Source organism: Prunus avium, chromosome 1 (genome assembly GCF_965620075.1).
Source record: "Prunus avium chromosome 1, drPruAviu1.hap1.1, whole genome shotgun sequence".
NCBI classification, from domain to species: domain Eukaryota; kingdom Viridiplantae; phylum Streptophyta; class Magnoliopsida; order Rosales; family Rosaceae; genus Prunus; species Prunus avium.
In genome coordinates, this window is record NC_142284.1 from 63,236 (window position 1) to 86,201 (window position 22,966).

The 22,966-nt window shown below is 36.6% G+C and overlaps 1 protein-coding gene across 1 annotated transcript; it reads left to right on the plus strand.

Moving 5' to 3' along the window:
- The first annotated feature begins 376 nt into the window (after window positions 1–376).
- Window positions 377–21,984, plus strand: LOC110756497 (ARM repeat superfamily protein). The gene is made up of 24 exons (XM_021957936.2): window positions 377–577; window positions 682–791; window positions 901–973; window positions 1,632–1,693; window positions 2,375–2,516; window positions 3,824–4,042; window positions 4,185–4,251; window positions 6,174–6,573; window positions 7,785–7,932; window positions 8,056–8,216; window positions 8,863–8,962; window positions 9,719–9,793; window positions 9,927–10,061; window positions 12,663–12,752; window positions 13,015–13,197; window positions 13,285–13,389; window positions 17,517–17,675; window positions 17,983–18,027; window positions 18,167–18,388; window positions 20,459–20,565; window positions 20,653–20,706; window positions 20,792–20,864; window positions 20,998–21,254; window positions 21,719–21,984. The coding sequence occupies exons 1-23, from the start codon at window positions 437–439 to the stop codon at window positions 21,157–21,159; spliced, it is 3,033 nt and encodes a 1,010-aa protein (XP_021813628.1). The 5' UTR covers window positions 377–436; the 3' UTR covers window positions 21,160–21,254; window positions 21,719–21,984.
- Window positions 21,985–22,966: the final 982 nt, after the last annotated feature.

Here is a 22,966-nt window from a genome sequence, read left to right on the forward strand (position 1 = left end):
CCCAACTTCCTGTTTACAAACTCTCTCTCTCTCTCTCTCTCTCTCTCTCTCTCTCTCTCTCTCTCTCAACAATACCTAAGGGTTTGGGGTTCCATATGTTTGTGTTTTTTTTCTGCTGGGAACAAAGAAAATTGTGGGGTTTAAATAGAAAATCTCTTTTATTTCTCATTTTTTTCAGTTTGGGGTGTATTTAAGGGTAGTTTGGGAAGACAGTGGGGTTTTCTTAGAAATTATGAAAATTTAAATTAAAAAATGGGGTGAACTTAGAACATGTGGTGAACTAAGAGAAGTGTGGGGTTTAAATAGAAAATCTCAAAAGTTAACCACCAAAAAAATGCCCCAAAAAAATAAACAAAATTCCTCATCGATTGCTTAAGTGGGTGTAGCAAAAAATTGCTTAGCCGGGAGAGTCAGAGAGAGGGAGAGGTGTAAAGCAATGGCGCTCTCCGCGTCTGACCTACCAGCCATGTACTCTCTGCTGACCAACTCATTGAGTGGTGACGATAGTGTGCGCAAACCGGCAGAGGCGGCGCTCTCTCAGTCGGAGGCCAGGCCTGGTTTCTGCTCTTGTCTCATGGTAAGCAGCTGTTTTCTTTCTCCGTCGTATTACTTTAGGGTTTTAGGTCAAATGCGGAATGCGATCTTGTTCGTGGACATTTCTGAAAATAGAAAATTATGCAGGAAGTCATAACTGCCAAGGATTTGGTACCGCGTGTAGATGTTCGCTTGATGGCTTCAGTGTATTTCAAGAATAGTGTTAATCGCTATTGGAGGCACAGGCGTGATTCCTCGTAAGTGTATTAATCATCTATTTCATTAGCAAACACGATTGCCTACTTCAGTTCACTCATATTTATTGCTATCTGTGTTCGCTCTATTGTTTTCTGTGTGTGTTTTCAGGGGAATCAGCAACGAGGAGAAAATACATCTTAGACAAAAACTTTTATCACACTTTAGAGAAGAGAACTATCAGGTAAAACCCGCCTTTTCTTTTTGTGTTTGTAATTGTAGGGTTGGTATACACCAGCTTCACTTTTGTCCTTCTTCTCTTATATCTCTTCTTCTTCTTATTAAAGTTTTTTATTTCCTATTGAAAAAAAAAAAATTGAAGATATCCTAAATGGATTCAAGGTATGAGTTTATTATCTTCATAAAGATCCTTCATGAAGATTAGTGCCACACCCAACATTACTGGCATTAGAAAACAGTATGCTACCATTTTAACTTTTTTTGAGTTCATTTTTATTCGTTAATTGCCCATCAATTAAGTTAAATTTTCACCTCTTTTTATTTTTTCAATTTTACACTGGAAGGGATTGAACCATTTGACCTCTCCTACCTCTAACCCATTTCCCCACTCTAACTCACCACTTGGGCTAACCCCAAGGGTTTAAAATTTCACCTCTTCAATAGGAGATGGGGCAATTTAGTTTTTAGGGATTTAGATGTTCAGGAAATTCTGTTTGCATTTACTTTTAATACGTTTGATGTTAATAAGATATGAGCTCTCTGTCTCTCTCCCACTTCCCCCACCTGCCCCTCCTCTCTATGTTTCAGCATATTATAACTTAGACGTTTACTCAACTTTGGCTGTTACCAATTTCCCGTTCTCTTCATTTTGTCCAACACAGATAGCGCAAATGTTGGCTGTGCTCATTTCCAAAATTGCTCGTATAGATTACCCCAAAGAATGGTATGATTTTACTGTAACCTCAACTTCTATGTTTTTTTAAAATAGACCTTGCAGGAAAGTTCTAAACTTATAATCTGGTTGAGCTTTGTGGTGCTATGAGAACTTCGTAATGGGATGTTATAGGGTTATATTTCTTTCATCAACTGCTTAGAAGAAACGGGAACTAGGGGAAAGAAAGAAGATTAGGGACACAAATTACATGAATTAGCCTTGCATGAATTTTCTGTTTTTTTTATAAAAGAGAACGATATAAAGATCTACATTCTAAGGTGTATGATGCTGCAGAAAGTCAGACTGGACGTGAATCCCATATTTTGCCTACAGTTTGAAAGAAAAATTACCCTAGAGAGAACTGAATGAGGAAATATATGAATTTTTCATATAGTTTAAGAAGCTTGTGTTCACGTTGCAGACAATGGCTTAGTAATTGTAGGATAAGCAGATGGCTGGATTATGAAATACTTTAGAAGTGAGCATGGCTTGTTTAGTTTGATTTGTTCTTATCAAGACTTGCAAACTCCATATGCCTTTTTTTTTCTTCTTTGCTGAGTTTGCGCATGTGCAAATGATATGTTTATTGTTGAATATTGGGTTTCAAACCTCAGTCCCCTGACATATTTTGAATGTTCCTATAACAAGTGTAAAACTTGTACTGATCTATCAACCTAATGACATGTTCAGGCCAGAGCTCTTTTCTGTTTTAGCACAGAAGCTTCAATCAACAGATGTTCTTTCTTCCCACAGGATTTTTTTGACTCTCTTTCGAACTTTGAAGGAATTGTCCACTAAGCGACTGATCTCAGACCAAAAGAACTTCGCAGAGGTATAGGCTACAGTACTATTTCCTCCATTTTTCTACAACACAGGATGTCTTCCATTTTCTCGAATTATTGTATTATGAAATCAACAATGTGTTGAGGTGTGGTCAGGTGTTGGTGTTAAAACCTTATTCGGGTGGTTAAGGAGGCTTGGGTTTCTAAATGTGTCTTCCGTATGGCATTAAAAGGTTATTTATATTTGGGATTAAGCTAGATATCCCATTTTTCAGTTTTCATTCCTGTAATAGTTAAACATGGATATCATTTTGTGGTTTTCATTCTTGAGCAACAGTAAAATATTCCTTGAGCTGCCAATCATATCTTTTAAGGAGCAGTCTTTTCTAATTGAGATTTTAATTCTCTGTTAATCTGGTTAATTTGTTTTAGTCTCTGAGCAGGCGATGTGTAGTGTTAATCTGTTGCCTTAATTGTAAAGGAGCACATGGCTCGTAAATGTGGACAGCCCCTGTGGCATGGACTTTTTTTATAGTCTGGATGTATGCTCTCGTGAAGTGTGACAAGCTACCAATAAAAATTTCTAAGAAATTTCAGAATGACTAAAAACATTTTTTTTCTCTCTCTTACTAATGAGTTCAAAGGTCTTTTGTTGAAGAAGATCGTGATTGGCTCGATTTCTGAGCTTTATTAGGTGTAGTGTGAAGCAGTGTTGTCCAAGGCATGTCATCGAGTCGAGGCGTAAGCCTTTCAGATATGTATCATTATAATTAATAAAATACAGATATGTTAAATATGTGTGTGTGTGTGTATATGGGGTCATGCAATTTAATTAGTGGTCATGAACCTTATTATTTATTTTCTGTTGTTGGGCAACTTATGAAGCCTAGCTTTCTGATAGCCACATACTTAAGCAGCCAACCAGAGCTGCACACCTGTTGTAGAGTAGAGAGATGTTTCTGCTGTTGAAAAATTAGGGGCCACCACAATCCTTTGTTTTAAAGGGGATGTGTGGGCAGGGAGGATCTTGAACCTCATGCTCTACACTGTTTCTGCCAAATCTGGTTTTGAATCAAGACTCTTGATTTCCAAGCCCCTGGTGATGGGGATGACTACTGAAGTTGAGCTTCCTTATGAGGATGGACTCGAAGTCAATTTATTTAGGACGGCAACTGCCTGTTAATTTCATTTGTTTCTTTGTAGTGAATTTTGAAGCTTTACAGATATTGACCAAAGAAAGGTCCTTAAAGTCTGCACACACAGATATATTACTTATTATGAAGGTGGTGTTTTACTTGTATACCTTATGAACATCTTATACGAAACCTTTGTACTTATGGATTTTTTTTTTGTGCAGATATCATCTCATTTCTTTGATTATAGCTGGCACCTTTGGCAGAGCGATGTGCAAACAATATTGCACGGTTTTTCTACTCTTTCTGAAAGCTACAACTCAAATACATTTGAGCAACATCAGGATGAGCTTTATCTAACTTGTGAGCGATGGCTGTTGTGCTTAAAGATAATACGCCAGTTAGTAGTTTCAGGGTTTCCAAGTGATGCAAAATGTGTACAGGTAGTTAACACCCCCAACCAAAACACAAAAGATAAAAAATATTTGTGGTGGTGTCTTACCATTATCTCAGCTGCACCGACACTTTTCATCAATATGGTGGTACACAATTATCGTTCGTAACTCATCTGTGTGTGTTTTGTAGGAGGTCCGGCCAGTGAAGGAGGTCTCGCCCGTGCTCTTGAATGCCATTCAGTCATTTCTTCCATACTGTGAGATCTGCTCTCCTGTCTAATTTTTCAGCAAAATTGTTTCTATATAAATTATGTCGAGAAGAAGCTTTGTAAACGGTTTTTCTGGATAATGTGATGTAGGATATGGGTGAATTATAGATTTAGGTAGTTTACCGGAAGTGAAAACAATGAAAACAGAAAATTAAGGGCCCGTTCGGTAACGTTTTCGGAGAATGTTTTCTTAGAATATTTTCAAAGAATGAAAACAAGAAAACGAATTTGCATTTTCAAGCAAATTTCAGGATTTGAAAATGTGTCTGGTAGATTAATTAGAAAACAGATTCAGAAAACAAAAACAATGAAAACGTGTCTGGTAGTACAATTTGAGAATAATAATATGTGAGTTATTTTTCAAGTGTATTTTTGCAAATTTATGTTCTAAAAAGATATTTTTTTAAATGTATAATTTAACAAATAAAAAATTAAATTGTTTTTTAAAAGTTAAAACTATCTTTATCTCTTTTATTTTTTCTATTTTTTCAGCCGACACCGTCCCTTTCTCTTTCTTTTTCTCCTCCTTTCTTTCTTCCTCTTCTCTCCTTCTCTTTTCTTCTTCCTTCCCATCCAAGGCCTGATATTCTCTCTCTCTCTCGCTCTCTCTCCCCCCCCCCCCCCCCCCCCCCTCTCCCCCCATGACAATTTGCTTAGTGGGTGGTGGTATTGATGGTAGGGTCGATTGGGTTTGACTTGGTGGTGGTGCGATTAGCAGGTGGCTGGTCTGTTGTGGTGATTGTGGTTCGATTGGCCTGTAGTGGCTATTGGGTGGTGGCTGTTGGGTTGAGAAAGGAGGAGAGAAGAGAAGGGTGAGCGAGGGGGAGCGAAGATTTTTGTTTTTTGTTCTGATGGGGAGAGAAGATTGAGCGAGAGATTGACGACAGTGAGCAGCAGCAACTGTTCTTTTTCAACCTCCCCTGTTTTGAGCATTTCCCGTGAGAATGAAAACATCTTTTTTCTGTTTTCTACAAGTACACATGAACTTGTTTTCATTTTATGAAAACTTTCTCAGTGTTTTCTGCTTTTGGCCTGCTGAACAGGTTCTTGCTGTGTTTTTGTTCTATTAAAATGAAAACAACCCTTTAAAACTTAACCAAACGTGCCCTAAATGAATAAGGATAGGTCTGGAATCACTCCAGGGGCTTCAGACCCGTACTTGGCTTCACACCAAGAATTCCAATCTCTGGAAAATAAACTTTACTCAATAACTCAAATCTCAAATCTCCATAATGAATTACATAGGGGGGTATTTATAATAATCTAACCCTAGAATGAAAAGGAAATTAAACTTATTCTAGGAAAGAAATCCTAATCCAACTAAAATAGGAAACTTAGAAATCCTACTGAAATTTGGAAAACTTAGAGAACCTAGGAAACTAACAACAACAAAAGAAAGCTGCTCCAGAATTGCAGGATTTGAAGACTGAATTAAATGGTTTCCTCTACCATCTCTTTCGTTGGTAAGCGCTAATGGGTTTGACAAAGATGTCCTCATCCTAAACCATCATAACATGAACTCTCTCTCTCTCTCTCTCTCTCTCTCTCTCTCTCTCTCTCTCTCTCTCTCTCTCTCTCTCTCTCTCTCTCTCTCTCTCTCTCTCTCTCTCTCTCTCCATAAAAAATCTTTAAACCTTTCATTTGTTTTCCAAATGTCTCTGTTTTCCCAAGTTCGTTAAGGGTCTCAGTTTGTGAACTGGTGTTTAAGATCCATTAATTTGCATTATTTAGTCAGAGAGACTTGTTCAGGTGTCAGTTTTTCCCTTCTAATTAATGGCAGCATCTTTTGGGTAGAAAGGAAGCTGAAGCCACCTTGAATAACTACTTTGGATACATATATGTATGTTATGGTTGCAAATATGCTTTTGTTTAACAACATTTTCCGGAAATGTAATGTTGCCTTTTTCCAGATTCTTCCTTTCAGAAAGGACATCCTAAATTTTGGGACTTCCTAAAGAGGGCATGTACCAAGCTGATGAAGGTTTTAATTGCGATTCAAGGAAGGCATCCTTACTCATTTAGTGATAAATGTGTCCTTCCAACTGTAGTCGATTTCTGTTTAAAGAAGATAACAGAGCCTGAACCAGATGTGTTATCGTTTGAGCAGTTTCTTATTCAATGTATGGTAATGGTTAAGTGTGTGTTGGAATGTAAAGAGTACAAGCCAAGTCTCACTGGTCGGGTGATGGATGAAAACGTGGTTACACTGGAGCAAATGAAGAAAAACATATCTGGTGCAGTCAGTGGTGTCTTGACTTCTCTTATGACAAGTGAACGTATAGTGGTCTTGTGTAACATATTAATAAGAAGGTAATGATATTCTAACCTCTGTTTCATTAAAGGGAGAGGAAGAAGGAGAGAGAGAAGGGGGGGTAATTTATCTTTTTACTCACATATAGTGTTTTTACTTATACCCTAGTTTCATTTTGGTCTTCCAACCTTTTTTTTATAGTCAATTTGGTAATCCAACTCTCTCAGTCGTGCCAATTGGGTCCTTTCATTACAGTCATCCAATTTGGCTGTCTGTTTGAGCCGTCAATTTAGGCACAAATATCTTCTAAAACGACCTACCCAGCTCTCTACTACTCATTTCCCTCCATAATTTCTTGGAATTACCCCCAAATTGAAACCTAGTTCACCTATCTATCCCAATTCAGCAAGGCAGAGCTTCTTTTTCTTTTTATTTGGTTTCCATTGAATATGAATCTGCTTAATAGACAAAACCCATTTTAAAGAACCCAACAAGAGAGAGAGAGAGAGAGAGAGAGAGAGAGAGAGTTCTATGTCATTCATTTATCTCTCGTGCTTTGAAGATTGAAGCTAAAGCACTTATTAGCTTTAACTTACAGTACTTTGATCAAGCTCCAGACTTGATTTTAAGGTTTATGGTTTCAATTTGGTGGAAAGTCTAAGGGATTGTGGAGGGAAATGGGCAGTAGAGAGCTGGGTAGGTCGTTTTAGAAGATACTTGTGCTCAAATTGACAGTTTCACCCCTCAATTAGACAGCCAAATTGATGGAATGTGGCGGAAGGACTCAATTAACATGACGGAGAGAGCTGGATGACCAAATTGACTAAAAAAAGTTAGAGGACCAAATGAAACTTGGGTATAAGTTCAGGGACCTTTGCAGTTAAAAATCCTTACCTATATCTTACTATTTAAATGATTCATTAGTTTGTCTATGACAACTTCAATGTCATGGTGCTCTAACATTTCCATGGGGAGTTCCACGTATTTAAGTGGGCACTATGTGGTGTGTGAGGGAATCTTGGAAGACTCCTGGATGTGATTGTGCGCCTTCTTTTTATAGTGTACAAGTTTTTTTTTTCTTCCGTTGTTTGAGTGACTTCAAAGCTTTCATTATATTTAGAATAGAGTGATTCAATTGATTACAGTCATGGTAGAGCCAGAATGGCAATGAGATGCAAGGATTTGGGTTTTAGAGCTTATGGTTCTATTTAAGGTACAATGAAATTATTAGATATGCTCTTTGGATACTTATTTTGGTAATATGTTGCAGGTATTTTGTTCTATCAACAAATGATTTGGAGGAGTGGTACCAGAGTCCTGAATCTTTCCATCATGAGCAGGATATGGTTCAGTGGACAGAAAAATTAAGGCCATGTGCTGAAGCTTTATACATTGTTCTGTTTGAAAACCACAGCCAGGTTGGTGCATTTCTGCGTTTTTGCATGGTTTTATCAGAACATTATTAGTTCTAAATTTTTTTATATTTTATATTTTAAGTTTCAGAAATTTGTGCTTATGTGATCTTGATTTATCAATTTTAGCTCCTAGGTCCTGTTGTGGTTTCCATCCTTAAAGAGGCAATGAATGGTTGCCCAACTTCAGTGACTGAAATAACCCCAGGGTTGCTTCTTAAAGATGCTGCTTATGGTGCTGCTGCATATGTTTACTACGAGCTCTCAAATTATCTGAGCTTTAAAGATTGGTATGTCTATTCATTACACGGATATCCATTCATTTATTCATATGTCTTGTATAGGTTATCCAAATTTAGGAACCATTGAATTGTTGCGGCATATATATTATTGTGGTGATTTGTTAAACTGATTTATTTCTTAGAACTCGCATACTGTATTGTTTGTATGGAGGGTGGGTTTGTGGCTTCAAGCATGCACATGTGCAATTTGTTTTGTTCTATTTCCACAAATTTTGAGAAAATTGATTTAGGGTAGGGCAAGTTACTTATTTTTCCTTGATTTATGGAGATTACATTCTGTATATTTGTGCTCTTTTGTTAGACTCTTGAATATTTCACTCGTAACATGTTTGAGTGTCATACTTGCTATAGGATAATATAAGGCTGCAAAATAGGGTTTCCTGTATGAAAAAGAAAGGATGCAATATAGGCTTGAAAAATAAAGGAAAAGAAAAACCAAAATTCTTGACATGCTTGTAGAGGTAGAAGTTGTTGGGACATAACTCCATGGTTGCTTTTGGTTTGTTATGGTCCATAATTGCACTATGACTATGAGTTGACCTAATAGCAGTCACATATCTGTTAGCGAACTTTTGACCTGATAGCAGTCACAAGTTGTTGGGACATAACTCCATGGTTGCTTTTACCGTTGCAGGTTTAATGGTGCATTATCCCTTGAACTCTCAAATGATCATCCAAATATGCGTATCATCCATCGGAAAGTTGCACTAATATTGGGACAATGGGTTTCTGAGGTACCATAATATACTCACTGGATGTTGTATATAATATTAAACATATATCCTTGAATCATAATTAACCATACTTTCTTGTGCCGACACAATGGTATTGATTTTCCATTCTTTAATCTTTCACGTTCAGGGAATGGATAGATTAGGGGAAGTATCTAGTTAGAAACATTATATATAAGACTAAATCTTTCAATGTTGGAGAGAGATGCAATGTGCTGTTAATTGCACTCTATCTCAAAGGGAAGAAGTGTACAGATGTAATGAAGATTTGATGTATGTTGCAGGCAAAGTTTGTGCCATCAAGTCCAGTTTGCTCTTATGAATAAGGAAATAATATTGGTGATGAACTTGTCATTTCCTTCCATATGGATGTATACTTTTTCCTAAGTAATTTTCTAGGATAAAAAACATTTATGGAGATAATAATGAAGTTTTGCCAGTTTTAATTTGTTATTAGGACTTGTTTTCTTTTGTTTCCCTTGATATTTATTTCTGCACTTAGTAAACTGTTGCATAAGTTGTGGAGGTATAGAGGGGGTGGAGTCCTCTGATTGTACCTTCCTTGAGTGCTCTTTTGATGGATATGGAGCTTTGCAAGAATCAATGGATCTGCTCTTGTGATATTTATTATGGCAATCTGATCCTTGATTTATTTATTTGCCATTTTTTATAGCTGTTAGCCATTTTATTTGTCATATGTCTACTAAAATATGGAAAATGAGTCATTTTTATTTTATTTTATTTTCATTTTATTGGTAGATTAAAGAGGACACAAAAAGGCCAGTTTATTGTGCTTTGATCAGATTGCTACAGGACAGGGACCTATCTGTTAGGGTATGCACATTTTTCTAATGTAAATGTTGTCTCTTCATTGTTTTTCATTCATTGCTCTGAGGTTATTAAAAGCTGCTAAATTTGGTTGCTGTCCCTAGTTTAATTACTTAAGTGTGTGCTTTTCTTATTTTAGTTAGCAGCCTGTAGGTCTCTGTGTTTGCATATTGAAGATGCTAGCTTTTCCGAAAGAGAATTCATCGACCTTCTCCCTATCTGTTGGGAGTCATGTTTTAAGTTGATTGAGGAGGTTCAGGAGTTTGACTCAAAGGTAAATATTCTGCTGCTTAACTTGGATGCAGCCTTTTTGAATATTTTTTAAGTAATTTCCCCTTCGTTGCTTTTTGTGTATTTGATTGCAAAATGCCATAAAAATGGTGTTTGTTGCCTTTTTATTATATATATATATATATATACCTTTTGCAGTGGCAGAGTAGCCACTGTAGTTTAGTTTTGCAGGGAAAATTCAGCTCGCCCTTTTCAATCATTTTCCATATTAGTTTTTATTATTTCTCTCATATGTTTTCCATGATCTCTTTCATTATTATAAAAATAAAAATAAAAGTACTGAAAACTATAAATGAAAGTTACCAAACAGGCCATTAGTATTGATCTTTCTCTATTAGGGCTCGTTTGGTTCAAGGTTTAGAAACTTGGGAATGGATATGAAACTGTATTCCCGTGTGTGGTAAGCACACTCTTGGGAATGTAATACCTGACTCATGGGTATGAACTTACCATGTAGGGGAGAATTTCATACGCTTGGCTCTCCTTGGAAATTTTTCCCCCATCTGCTAAGCTCTTTTTTTTTTTAATAAGGAGAGACCCATCCGGGAAAGCATTTAATGCACTTTTCTTGGACTAACTCACCCTTGTTATAACCTTCAATTACTACTTTTCTTTTTTTTCTTTTTTGTCGAATTACTAATTTTCTATTAACTTGTAATTAAAAAAACAAGGGTATTATTGGAAAACTGAACAAAGGGGCCACTGGGTTTAGCCGCTGGCCTACAATACAGATGTGGGAATTCTGCTACCCTGTCTTGCCCGACGTGGGAGTTGGGTGTTCTTTATTGTTAAATTTCTATTATAGAAGTACGTGTGCATCAGTGCTTGCATTCAGTTGTGCCAGGGTCCTCGCGGATGACACTGTTTTTCCTATCTGGCAACGAATATGGATGGGTTAATTTGTTATATGTGTTGGATTGTTTTTGCGAAGTATCAGGTCTGAAACTGAATGAGATCAAATGCTCTTTAATGGGAATTAATATGGAGGAAGGAAAATTAGAAAGACTGGCTAATTTGTGGGGATGCTGAGTTGGTTTGTGGCCCGTTAAATATTTGGGACTTCCTATCCAAAAGCTGAAACTTTCTGGAATCCGGTCAGCAAAAAAGTTGAGAAAATATTGCAAAGATGGAAATCAACATTCCTTTCAAGAGGGTGCAGATTGACTTTGGTTCAGTCTGTCCTCGGAATTTTTCCAACATACTTTTTGTCTCTTTTCAAGATTCCAAAAGGAGTGGCTAGCAAACTGGAAAGACTGATTTGGAATTTCTTTTGAGCAGGTGTGGGTGATGGTAAGAAGGATCATCTTATTATATGGGAAGTGGTTTCTCGGCCAAAAGAGAAGGGAGGTCTGGGTATTGGCAATCTGCTAGTCAAAAATAAGGCATTGCTGGGGAAATGGCTTTGGCGATTTCCACTTGAAAGAGAATCCCTTTGGCATGCAGTGATTAGAAGCAAGCACGGGCTTAGCTAAAATGGCTGGGATACCAAGATAGTTATGAAAGCTTCAAGTAGAAATCCTTGGAAAGATATCTCAAGGTTATAGTTCTTTTTCAGGGTGTCGTCAGTTTGGGGTGGGAAGAAGGGATAGAATTAAGTTTTGGGAAGATGTGTGGTTCGGAGAAAGCTCTTTGCAAAACTTATTTTCCAGACTTTATAATTTGTCTAGATATCACAACAAGAATATTTCCAGTCTTTTGAATTCTATTACTGCACCCTTTGAATTGGGACTTTGGTTTTCGAAGGAATCTATGAGATGTTGAGTTAGGGGAGCTATCATCTTTTATATCAAGATTAGAATAGGTTTGGCTCCACAGCAAGGGCTGACACGAGAAATTGACGTCTTGAGGCTGCAGGGAATTATTCCTTTAAATCTTACTGTTGTTTTCTGCTTGACAATGAGGTAGATGACGTGTTCCAGCCAACACCCCCCCCCCCCCCCCCCCCCGGCCCAAAAAAAATAAAACTCTCTCCCCCTGCGAAGTGAACGGTCTTACTTGGTTTGTGGCTCATGGGAAGGAAGGTCAACAACACTTGTGACATGATTCAAAGGAGACCGAATTCCTGCCTTGGCCCCTCAATGTCAAAGAAGCATAAATCTAAGAAAGGGGAAGAAAGCCAAGGTTTTATGGGGATGCATTGTATTGGCTGTTTTTTTTTTTGGTTGGAAAGAATTAGATTGATTTTTGAAGACTACACTTGTGGAGTTACTAGGAGATTTATCTGTTTGGATTATTTGGCTAGATTGGAAAGCAGCCATTTGCTAGTTTTCCATGTTTTCTTTTGCTAGAAGTTTAGGAGTTTGTTTTATCTAGCTGTTATATCTCTGTTTAGTTTTCTTTTTGTGGCCATCTTGGCCACCACTGTATTTTATTGTTTTATGCAATAAAATTCTCGTGGTTTAACATAATAAAATTCTGTTTCTTAAAAAAAACATAGAAGTTGTGGCAGGGTCCTGTTTTATTTAAAGGTTTGAATTTCATAAGAAAAATCTTTATAATTTGTGATAAGAAATTATAGTATGCATTTTTTCACATATTTCTTGTGGTTTAACAAAAGTTGCGATTCACTTTCCTTTATTTTCAGGTTCAGGTTTTGAACTTGATTTCTATTCTTATTGGACACATGAGTGACGTTATGCCATTTGCAAACAAGCTGATTCTATTTTTTCAGAAGGTATGAGAACATTTATTTTGTCTTCAGTCTTCTATTGTTTCTTCTACTGTTCTAAATGTCACAGTACCTAACGTACTAGAAAGGAATAATTTTTAAAATTGATTTTGGAAAAACATGCGATACTGTTGAGTAACTTGGTTGTTTAAAAGTTCAGAACAGATAGGCAAGCAGAATGCTTTGATTTCTCTCTCCCCCCCTATCTCTCTCCCTTACACACACACACACACATTTGATAATTTTTTTCTTTTGTTTCTTTGCAAAGGTTTGGGAGGAATCTTCCGGTGAATGTCTTCTGCAGATTCAACTTCTTGTTGCTTTGAGAAACTTTGTGGTTGCACTTGGCTACCAGTCGCCAATTTGCTATGACATATTACTGCCTATTCTGCAAAAGGGAATTGATATAGATAGCCCGGATGAACTCAATCTTCTAGAGGACAGCATGCTGGTTTGCCTATTTAAGTGTCTTTAATATTTTACCAGCTGACATTATCATTGTAATTTTCATGCTAAATGCAGTTAGCTTAATGTGCAGTTATGGGAAGCCACACTTTCTCATGCTCCTTCGATGGTGCCTCAACTACTAGCATACTTCCCTTGTGTAGTAAAAATCATGGAAAGAAGTTTCGATCACTTGCAGGTTAGAAATTTTGATCCTGCAGGGCCTGTCTGTTCTGCATATTTTCTGGTCTTATTGTTCTGGAACTTGTCTGATATCGTGTGTTATTTTATAATTTAACTTTCACTCTCAATCTGCCAACCTATGGATGCTTAGTATAGCGTGGGGTACACTGGTATTAGTTGCACTGTAATTAACTAGTTATAGTAATAACCATTTGCATTGGTTTCGAAAATTTAGAGACAGGTTTACATGTTTGTGCATTATCAACATATCAAAAAACTTTTTAACTTTTATGAGAAACAAGGACTTCATTAAAGTCGATAAGTTACAAAATAGTGTGTCCACCATCTAGACAGCATACAAGACAACATCTCTTAGTAGTGTTTTCAAAGGCGTCTCGCTCACCTTATTGAGGAAAACGTATGCTTCTGGATAAAAGGTGAGCCACACACACCTTGAGGACCTACTGGGATTTTTTTTTTATTTTTTATTTTTATTTTTAAAGAACATGAAGACCCCACCTGCCCCACCCCGCTCCTGGAGTTAATCAGATCTTCTCCAGGTCTTCTTCTCTTGGTTTCTTCTTCGGACCTTCTTATTCTAAGGGGTCTTCTTCTCTGGGTTATCTTCATCTATGGGTCTTCTCCTCTGTTTCAAAACCAGGGGGAGTTTGGGTTATGTCTTTTGAGTTTCTTAGTTTCTTAGTTTTGCATAGGGGCAGTTCAGATGTGGTAGTGATGTATTCTTATCAGTTTAATGAAGTTGATGTGTGGCTATCACTAAGGCAACGTCGCTGCTGTATCATATTATCAAGAAAATTGAAACCCAAAAATAGCTAATCCTTGCCCAGAACCCTATAAATTATTAATATGAAGAATCTGTGCACAGTCCACTGCCCACATCAATCCATCTAAAGAGGACATGGCGATCAGTTTTGGATCTATGAGCATAAGAACTAGACCTAGTACTAACTCAAATGAATCTTTTGATGGCTATGGTTATGTCATGTTTGATTATAGTGGAACTAGTTACGGAGCTCAAGATGATGAAACAGATTATGGACCTACTAGTTGGGTTAATCCTAACTATCCCATATATGGGAGGACAGTAGGGAGCTCAAGAGAGACCTATGTGCACTATGTTCAAACATGGCTTACAAACTGCTCAGGTTACATGACTTGGTATGACTATTGTATGAATCTAGATGGTTGTTTCTCATTGTTTGAACCTCATAGGAGCTCTTCATTTATGTAGTTGGACACTTATCTAAATTGTAATCCAATGTTTAAACAAACTATGGATTTATGCATGGTTTATTCATTCTAATCAACATTTTATTTTCAAACTTTTCATTAACGCGCATTACATACTACTTATATTTCGTCATATGTATATCTTATCATTAGTAAATTTTGAGTTTTATTTGTTCAATACATTCATTGATAATGTACATAACATCTATGAAAGTTTTACACTAAACTTATGTGTTTCAATGCCTATATCTGTCATTTTTGTTGATTTTTTCCCGATACCTAAAACGATAACGATATATCCCTCGAAATATCTGTAAATTGGAGGCCCGATATTATCTGCACGGCCGATATTTTAATCCTTGCCTAGGATATCCAACAAACTTATAACTTCATCTACCTCCCTGTCATTCAGGTTTCTTCTGAACCCGAAATCCCAATTAACAAGAACGGAGTTGATATCCTCGGAATGTGAAATGCTTAGTAGTTGTTTTATGGACAGTGCAAACAATCTAGGAAATAGATTCTTTAGCACTCCTTTGTTCAGCCATGAATCCTCCCAAAATCTCACTCTATTTCCATTGTCAACCACCAAGCTACAACATTCATGAAAGGTCTGGTACCCATAAGAGATGTCCTTCCAAGGGTTACGTGAGAAACCAATAGTACCAGAATTAGCATCTCAACCATTCGAAGATGTCCCGTATTTGCTTTTAATGATATTATTCCACAAAGACTGAGGCTCCAGCGGGAATCGCCACAACCATTTAGCCATCAAAGCTTCATTTTTTTCTTTCAAAGCCCATGCACCCAAACCGCCTTGCAGCGTAGGTTTGGTCACAATATCCCACTTTACCAGATAGTCCCTCTTTCCTTCTTCCGTACCTTCCCAAAGAAAGTTTCTCATAATCATCTCCACTTTTTTGATCACCCGATTAGGCATTTTGAAAAGGGACATGAAGTATGTAGGCATATTACTTAACACTGCCTGAATCAGAGTTAATCTTCCACCTTTTGATAGGAAGGCTTTTTTCCATTTTTGAAGTCTTGTTTCAATCTGTTCTATCATCAGTTCCCAGAAAACAATAGCTCTAGGATTTCCACCGAGAGGGAGTCCCAAATAAGTCATAGGCCAGTTTCCTACCTCGCATCCCCAATCAGCGGCCAACCTTGCCAAATAAGGTCCGCTACAGTTAATTCCCAATACTGAAGATTTAGAGTTATTAATTTTCATACCAGAAGCTGAACAAAAGTTATCAAGCAGGTCAAAAAGGTTAAACCAATACTCCTCCTTGTCATCCAGAAAGAAGATGGTGTCGTCTGCAAATTGTAGATGAGACACCTCAACTCGATCACGTCCTATGAATAGACCGTGGATCAAATTATGATGTTGTGCTGCATCTAAAAGGCAGCTCAGCACGTCAATCACCACAGTGAACAGAAAAGATGATAATGGATCTCCTTGCCTCACCCCTCTAGAAGCCTTAAATTTGCCTCGTGACTTCCCATTTATCATGATTGAGAAATTAACAGAATCCAAGTACCCTCTCACCCACTTTCTCAATCTTGATCCGATTCCTTTTCTGGCCAGAACTTCATCTAAGAAAATCCACTCTACATGGTCATAAGCCTTCTCAAAGTCAATTTTGAAGACTAGCCCAAATTTATTAAGCTTTTTGGTCTCCTCAACGACTTCGTTTGCCACCAATACTGCATCCAAAATCTGGTTTTATTGACTATGTTATCATGTATGTTAATTTCATTCATCATTTTATCAAACAACAACTTTGGAAATAGGTCAAGCGATTTCACATCTTTAGAAATCTCTTCAACCACTTGCTTGCCAAAGCCACATTCCTCATAATCAAATTTCCAGCTCCTATGCCTCCTATTACATGGGAATTTTACTTACAAAGTTTGGTACATGGTTATGATTTTTTGACTGGAAACATATTGTAATACATGGAGACGAGGGTAAATCCAAAATTACTCTGTTGGAGCAATTTTTTCCTTCAATTCTTGTCATTTAGTCCACGTGGCAATTTGACATCTCCTTTGGAGATGCCCTTATTGCTGGCTTGTATAACAGAACTGGAAATAGAGATACTCCACTTTTGAAATTTCCATTTGATTGGAATCTAAGGACCATATCATATTTGCCAAGCAAAGGACACCTTCAGGAAAAGCATAACCGAAGTTGGTAGAACAGTTTTCTTGAAGAATAACGTAAAGCAGGGTTTAATGGATATTTTGATGACAAGAAATTTGACATTGTTTCCATCAGTGTAGTCCAATATTGATTTTGTTATTTTGTGAATTGCAAAGATGTATCTCTGACCTTTTTTCTTGAGGTGGATTATATTTAAATTAAAATGACTTTTCTATGTTTACAATGCTGGTAAGGGCTGCTGTTCTCCATTTGTTCAATGCTAATTTTTGATCTCCATGTTATTAATAACTTATTTTACAAAGTAATACTCAAACTGAATCTAAACCACATTACTTATGCAACCAAGTATTAGGATTGGTTTTTTCACATAGTGGTAGATCTCTGTAGTAGTTTTCTTGTTTCTTTCTGTTATTGGTGGATTACTTTTCCAATTTTCTGTATGGTGTTTTTTATGAAATATAATTTCTCCTTTTCAAGAAAGAAAAAAAAGAAAAAAAAAATCTTGCTAACTATATGGGAGTCCTATTTGAGTAGCTGTCTTCTCTTCAGTTCCATTATCTTCATTTCTTGGCTTTTGTTTGCTCCAATCTTTTCCCAAAAAATTTATATGTTGGAAGTTTTTCTTCGCTCTCCTTCCCCCCTCCCTTCTCTTTTTCTTGGCATTTATTCTGTTATGCTTTGTTATGTTTGTACTTTATAATATCTTAACTCAAACTTCATTGCAGGTTGCTGTCAATATAACTGAGGATTACATTATCTTAGGCGGATCTGAATTTCTAAGCATGCATGCTTCAAGTGTTGCTCAAATTCTAGATCTGGTTGTTGGAAATGTCAATGATAGAGGACTACTTTCAACTCTTCCTGTCATTGATATTCTAATACAGGTACTGTTCAAAACTTGCAAGTAAAGATTAGACAGTTGAATAACAGGCCATTTAGACAACTCGGGGAATCAACTACGCCTTTGTTATTGTCCTATTACTACATGCTTCGTCTACTCCTAAACACTGCGAAAGTTGGAACTGCCAAAGCTTTCAACTTGTACAGAATTTCGAGTTATTATGTTATAGACACGTTTTTCTATAGATTGCATAAACAAATAATCTTTTATGATCTTAGAACCGGCACTATTATGATGGACCTCAATATATTCATCCTTTTAAATACCAACTCGTTTTTGTTGCTTTGCAGTGTTTCCCGTTAGAAGTGCCCCAATTGATCAGCAGTACATTACAAGTGAGGTCCTTTGCTCTTAGATCTTTGATTATCTTATTTTGAAGTATTTCATTTTTTTCCCCAAGAAAGAAATTACATAATGTTATGCCTTTGGGAGCCCTTCTTAAAGCTAGAATTCTTTTCTGTTCAATGTTGCTAGAAATTAATTGTTATATGTTTGAGTGGAGGCGACGACCAAGATCCTTCTAAGACAGCTGTTAAAGCATCTTCAGCTGCCATCCTGGCAAGAATTTTGGTCATGAATACCAATTACCTAGCCCACTTGACATCAGAACCATCACTTTTGTTGCTCCTTCAGAGTTCGGGTATCCCAACTGAGGAAAATGTACTTCTTTGTCTTGTTGACATATGGCTTGACAAGGTTAGTACAGTACAACATGCGTCTCTATACAAGGATACTTCTGAGGAATGTTGATTTTTCTCTCTTACTATATCCGACCATTTGTATCATGCATGTTCCGAGACACCAGTGTAGGGTGTTCTATGAATTTGCAATATATATTTTCATGCATAGGAGTGTGCTCTGTTTGGTCGGAGTCCTATCTGAAACTGATTCCAAATTGTCACAACCCAGCACTAACCAAAAAATTAGCCAAGCCAACCCTGCCCGATAAAAACAGGTCGCCAGGTGGTAGCAAATCAGTTTATAATATAGACTTTAAATAAAATATAGGTTCAAAAAGAATAACTTAATAGGTCTAAGAGCCCATACAAGCCCAACAAGAAATTGCAAGAAACTTCGTTGGGCAGAAGACAGACAAGTAAAAGCTCCTATAGGTGAAATATAATATAGGCATGCTTTTAACACCAAACACTGCCCAACAACACATTGCAAGAAACTTTGTTGTGCAGAAGACAAATGAGTAAAAGCTCCTCTAGGTGAAATATAACAGAGGCATGCTCTTAACACCAAACTCAGCGTAGATGAGTTGGGCAAATGGCATCCTAAGACTGAACAAGTCCTAGGTTCCATTCCTATCAAGCACAACGAAGGACTTTTTTCAAAATCATATAATGCTGTTTCGAGTTCATGTAATCTTGTTTCAAGTTTGTTATTTTGGGTATTAAAATGACCTAATCCAGCAATGAGTAGACTTTGGTGGGTTGAAAAGGCATTGATTCAATTCAACTCGCCACATGACAGAAAACGAAACCAGACGGCTTGGGTTGGATCAGACAGGTTTGTCTGGTGGGTCAGATAAAATGCCCACCCCTAGAGTATCTGTGCATTGTTTGTTTTTTATGAGAACAAGACGTATTGTTATAACTCAGTAGTGCTTGTAGACATTGTTCTTTCAGAGTCTAATATATTTTATATAAAGTCATTTTGCTCTATAGTTAATCGAAAGGAATTATCTCTGAAATTAGTTTTTCTAAGTTTTCTATTTTTCCTTCCTCCGCCCTTTTTCATCTCTCCCTCTCCCATATATTTCCTTTCTATATCTAACAATAAAAAATGAAACCTAAAAACGAAAAAGGTTACCAAACAGGCCATTAATTTTTCTGTATTCTGTAATATAATGTTAAATTCTACATTCATAATACATTGTACATTTAACGCATTTTTGTTAAATATATGATTGTTGTAATGTGTGTGGTCAAAATATATTTATAGTGCCAAGGCAACCCTAATAAGAGATAATGTGCTATGCCGGAGAGCATAGCATAGCTCACTCCAGGTGTCGTTGTTTTGGCCCTTTTTGGTGTCACTATCTTTCTTATTGTAGAGTTGAACTACCACGGATAGTTTATCCATTTGAAAAATAAACACAACCACCTTGCACTGTTGGCACTTCATGATGCATAATAGCATTCCTGGTTAACAAATGTGCAGGAGAATAATTGTCATCATCTTTGTTTGTAGTACGATACACAGATAGTAAATGGAGAAAAGTTCTTGATGCGGACATCATTAGTTAGTTTCCTGATTTATTAGTTGCCTAGATTCTCTAGTTTTCCAGATTTCACTAGGATTTTAGTTTCCAGATTTTTAGTAGGATTTGATTTAAGTTTCCTAGTTTATTTTACTTAGTTCCTCGGTGGATTAGGATTTCTGTTTTTAGTGAGGGATTTTTATCATATTCTCTCTAGGTTTTAGTTTGCTATAAATACCCCCCATGTGGTTCTTTAAAATCCAGATTTGAGATATTAAGAAAAGTTTACTTTCCAGAGATTGGAGACTACTTGGTGTGAAGCCAAACCCCTGGAGTGTTTCCAGACCTATCCCTTTTGTTCTATTTTCTGTACTACCTAAATACTCAATTCACCCGTGTCCTACATCAGTTCTTGTGCTCTATACATGTTGAAGTGAAGAATTAAAGATTTTCTTATGGAAAATGAATAAATGGGAATGAGTAGGATTTTCTGTAAATTAATTTCTTATTGCCTTTCTGGTGTGTTTGTCAAAAAAAAAATTAAATTTTGGTCACAGGCAGACAATGTATCTTCCATCCAAAGGAAGACATATGGCTTAGCTCTTTCTATAATTCTGACATTAAGACTTCCTCAAGTCCTCAACAAACTTGATCAGATCCTGAGGTATGAGTTTCACCATGAATTCGGTCAATCATCTCTTTTCTGATTATTGGATGATCTTTATAAAATGTTGCTTATTTATACATGCAGTGTGTGTACAACTGTAATTTTGGGTGGCAATGATGACTTAACAGAGGAGTCAAGGTTAGATCCCTTGTGATTCTACTTTGATTTGCTTGCCCATATCAAACAACTATATTTCTCATAAATTTTTCCCAATCAACGACAGTGGTGATAATATAACCTCCAGCGGATCCCTTAGTAAGGGCACCATTCCAAGTAAAGAATTCAGAAGAAGACAGGTGAACCACCCTTCCTTCTTCTCCTTTGTGTTCCATGGCACTCTTCTGATATTACCTGTGATTGCTGTAGTCGCTGATTAAATAAATTCATGAGGTAATTTTTTCCTGATGAAGTTATTATATCCTACTATAGCTCAAGTTTGCAGACCCTATCAACCAAATGTCTCTAGACGCTTCTGTGAGGGAAAATCTTCAAACATGTGCTACCCTTCATGGAGAATCTTTTAATAAGGCCATTGGATGCATGCATCCCTCAGCATTTTCACAATTAAAGCAGGCATTAAAGATGGCGTAGCTGGCTTTCATACCTTTTATGTTTCTAATTGATTGGTGGTTTCCTGTTCAAGCCCTTCATATTTTCCTTGTTCTCCAATGTGAAAACAATATGAGGTGAGTTCTTCAACACTCATAACCATGCTATGTCTAAATATCTCAGGGGAAAGGTAAAAAGGTAAACTTTTGGGTTGTGGCTGGGCAACATAAAGGATTTTAGAAGGTGAACCTTTCCACCGAAAAGTTAGGAGATATCTAGGGGGATGGAGGCAGTATATGTCCTTAATGAAATTGAGAAAGTAAATAATGTGTTAGCTCATTATTGTGTTAGATAGGTTAAATCATCTATTCATCAAGAGTATGCTTGCTTTTAGCTAAATTCCAATTATCAGAATTGTGATCTTTCTGAAAGAGCGCGACTTACCTCTGCCAAACTTTAAAGACATTAATTTTCTCTTTTGATGTATTATTCCAACTGTTTTGAACGAGTACTGCTCATGTGTTGTTAATTAGTTCTCTCTCTGCACACGTGCACATGCATGGTTTTTGCAGTATCTGACACATGATAAATTTCTCTCCAGGTGAATGAAGTTTGAAGCTTCCGGATTGCTGGTCCCTATATTCATTGGTTTTAAAGTTTTTTGGGCTGGATTTTGATGTCCGATTGTATCTTGAATTTCATTTCCATATGCTCTCTTAGGCAACAAGAGAATGTATATAGCTTGTCAATCTTTTGTCCTTGGATGTGCACAGGGTTTTACGGCATTGATTCCATTGACATGAAATTGAAAATTATAGAAATGAGAAAGAAAAAAAATACACGCAAAAGCGATTCATGGACAACCAATCTTTGATATCCCTTGTTATTCATTGCGTAGCAAAGACTCCCAAGTTCAAAAATTAAAATCTTTTTATGCTACACCTAACGGGTCTTAACATAGTGAAAAATGGTCTTGACATTGTTCTTTGGTTCAAACCCCCATGGCACTAGTAGCGTGTGAGAGAAATTTAGTTTAAACCATCGCTTGTATTTTTATTTTATTTTTAAAAAAAAAAAACTTTTTATGCTCCACTTCAAATGTGGAAATTATATAGTGCTTTAAATATTTTAGTTTTTAATAATAATAATAATAAATTAAATGCTTATTTATTATTTCACCCTATAAAACAAATACTCTGTTTCATTTTACTCCCTTAAATTGCAATTTTCTCACTTAATCCTCTAAATCTCTACAAATTGTTGAAATTTTCTCACTTTACCATTTTCATCCTTTTCCATCCACAAAATCGTTAAGTATGCTCACGAGGCATGGGCAATCATAGAGAAGATAAGGAGCTAAAATTACTAAAATGCCAATGTTACGTTAGCACATATAACGGTTTTATGGATGGAAATGAACAGAAGTGGTAAAGTGAGAAAATTTTAGCAATTTTTAGAGATTCAGAGGGTTAAGTAAGAAAATTTCAGTTTAAAGGACTAAAGTGAGACTGAGCGTCCATTTCAGGGGGTGAAATAGTAAATAAACCTAAATTAAATAGTAAGTCACCAGAAAGACATGTGACTTTTTGGACAGAAAAATGAATTAAATTCAAAAAATTTAACGGTATGGGCTAAATTGGCTGTTTTAATAAATTCGTGTGCTAAATTAGCTGACTTTTTAGTTCAGAGAATTAATTTCGATTAGGATTATAGTTGGAGATAAAACGTCTGAAAATACATTCAAATATTCAGCTGAGAGACTGTCCGGAAGCAGCAGAGCAAGATCAGCAACTAGCAGGCCCGGGTGCAAAACAAAGACTGAAGGGTTGTGGGTGGATTCGGTTTGATG

Bases quoted from the DNA above. Each gene is read 5' to 3' on its own strand.
- LOC110756497 (XM_021957936.2), top strand. From the start codon at position 437: ATGGCGCTCTCCGCGTCTGACCTACCAGCCATGTACTCTCTGCTGACC. The intron at 578-681 runs GTAAGCAGCTGT...AAAATTATGCAG, and splicing joins GTTTCTGCTCTTGTCTCATG to GAAGTCATAACTGCCAAGGA. The intron at 13,390-17,516 runs GTTAGAAATTTT...ACTTCATTGCAG, and splicing joins GAAGTTTCGATCACTTGCAG to GTTGCTGTCAATATAACTGA.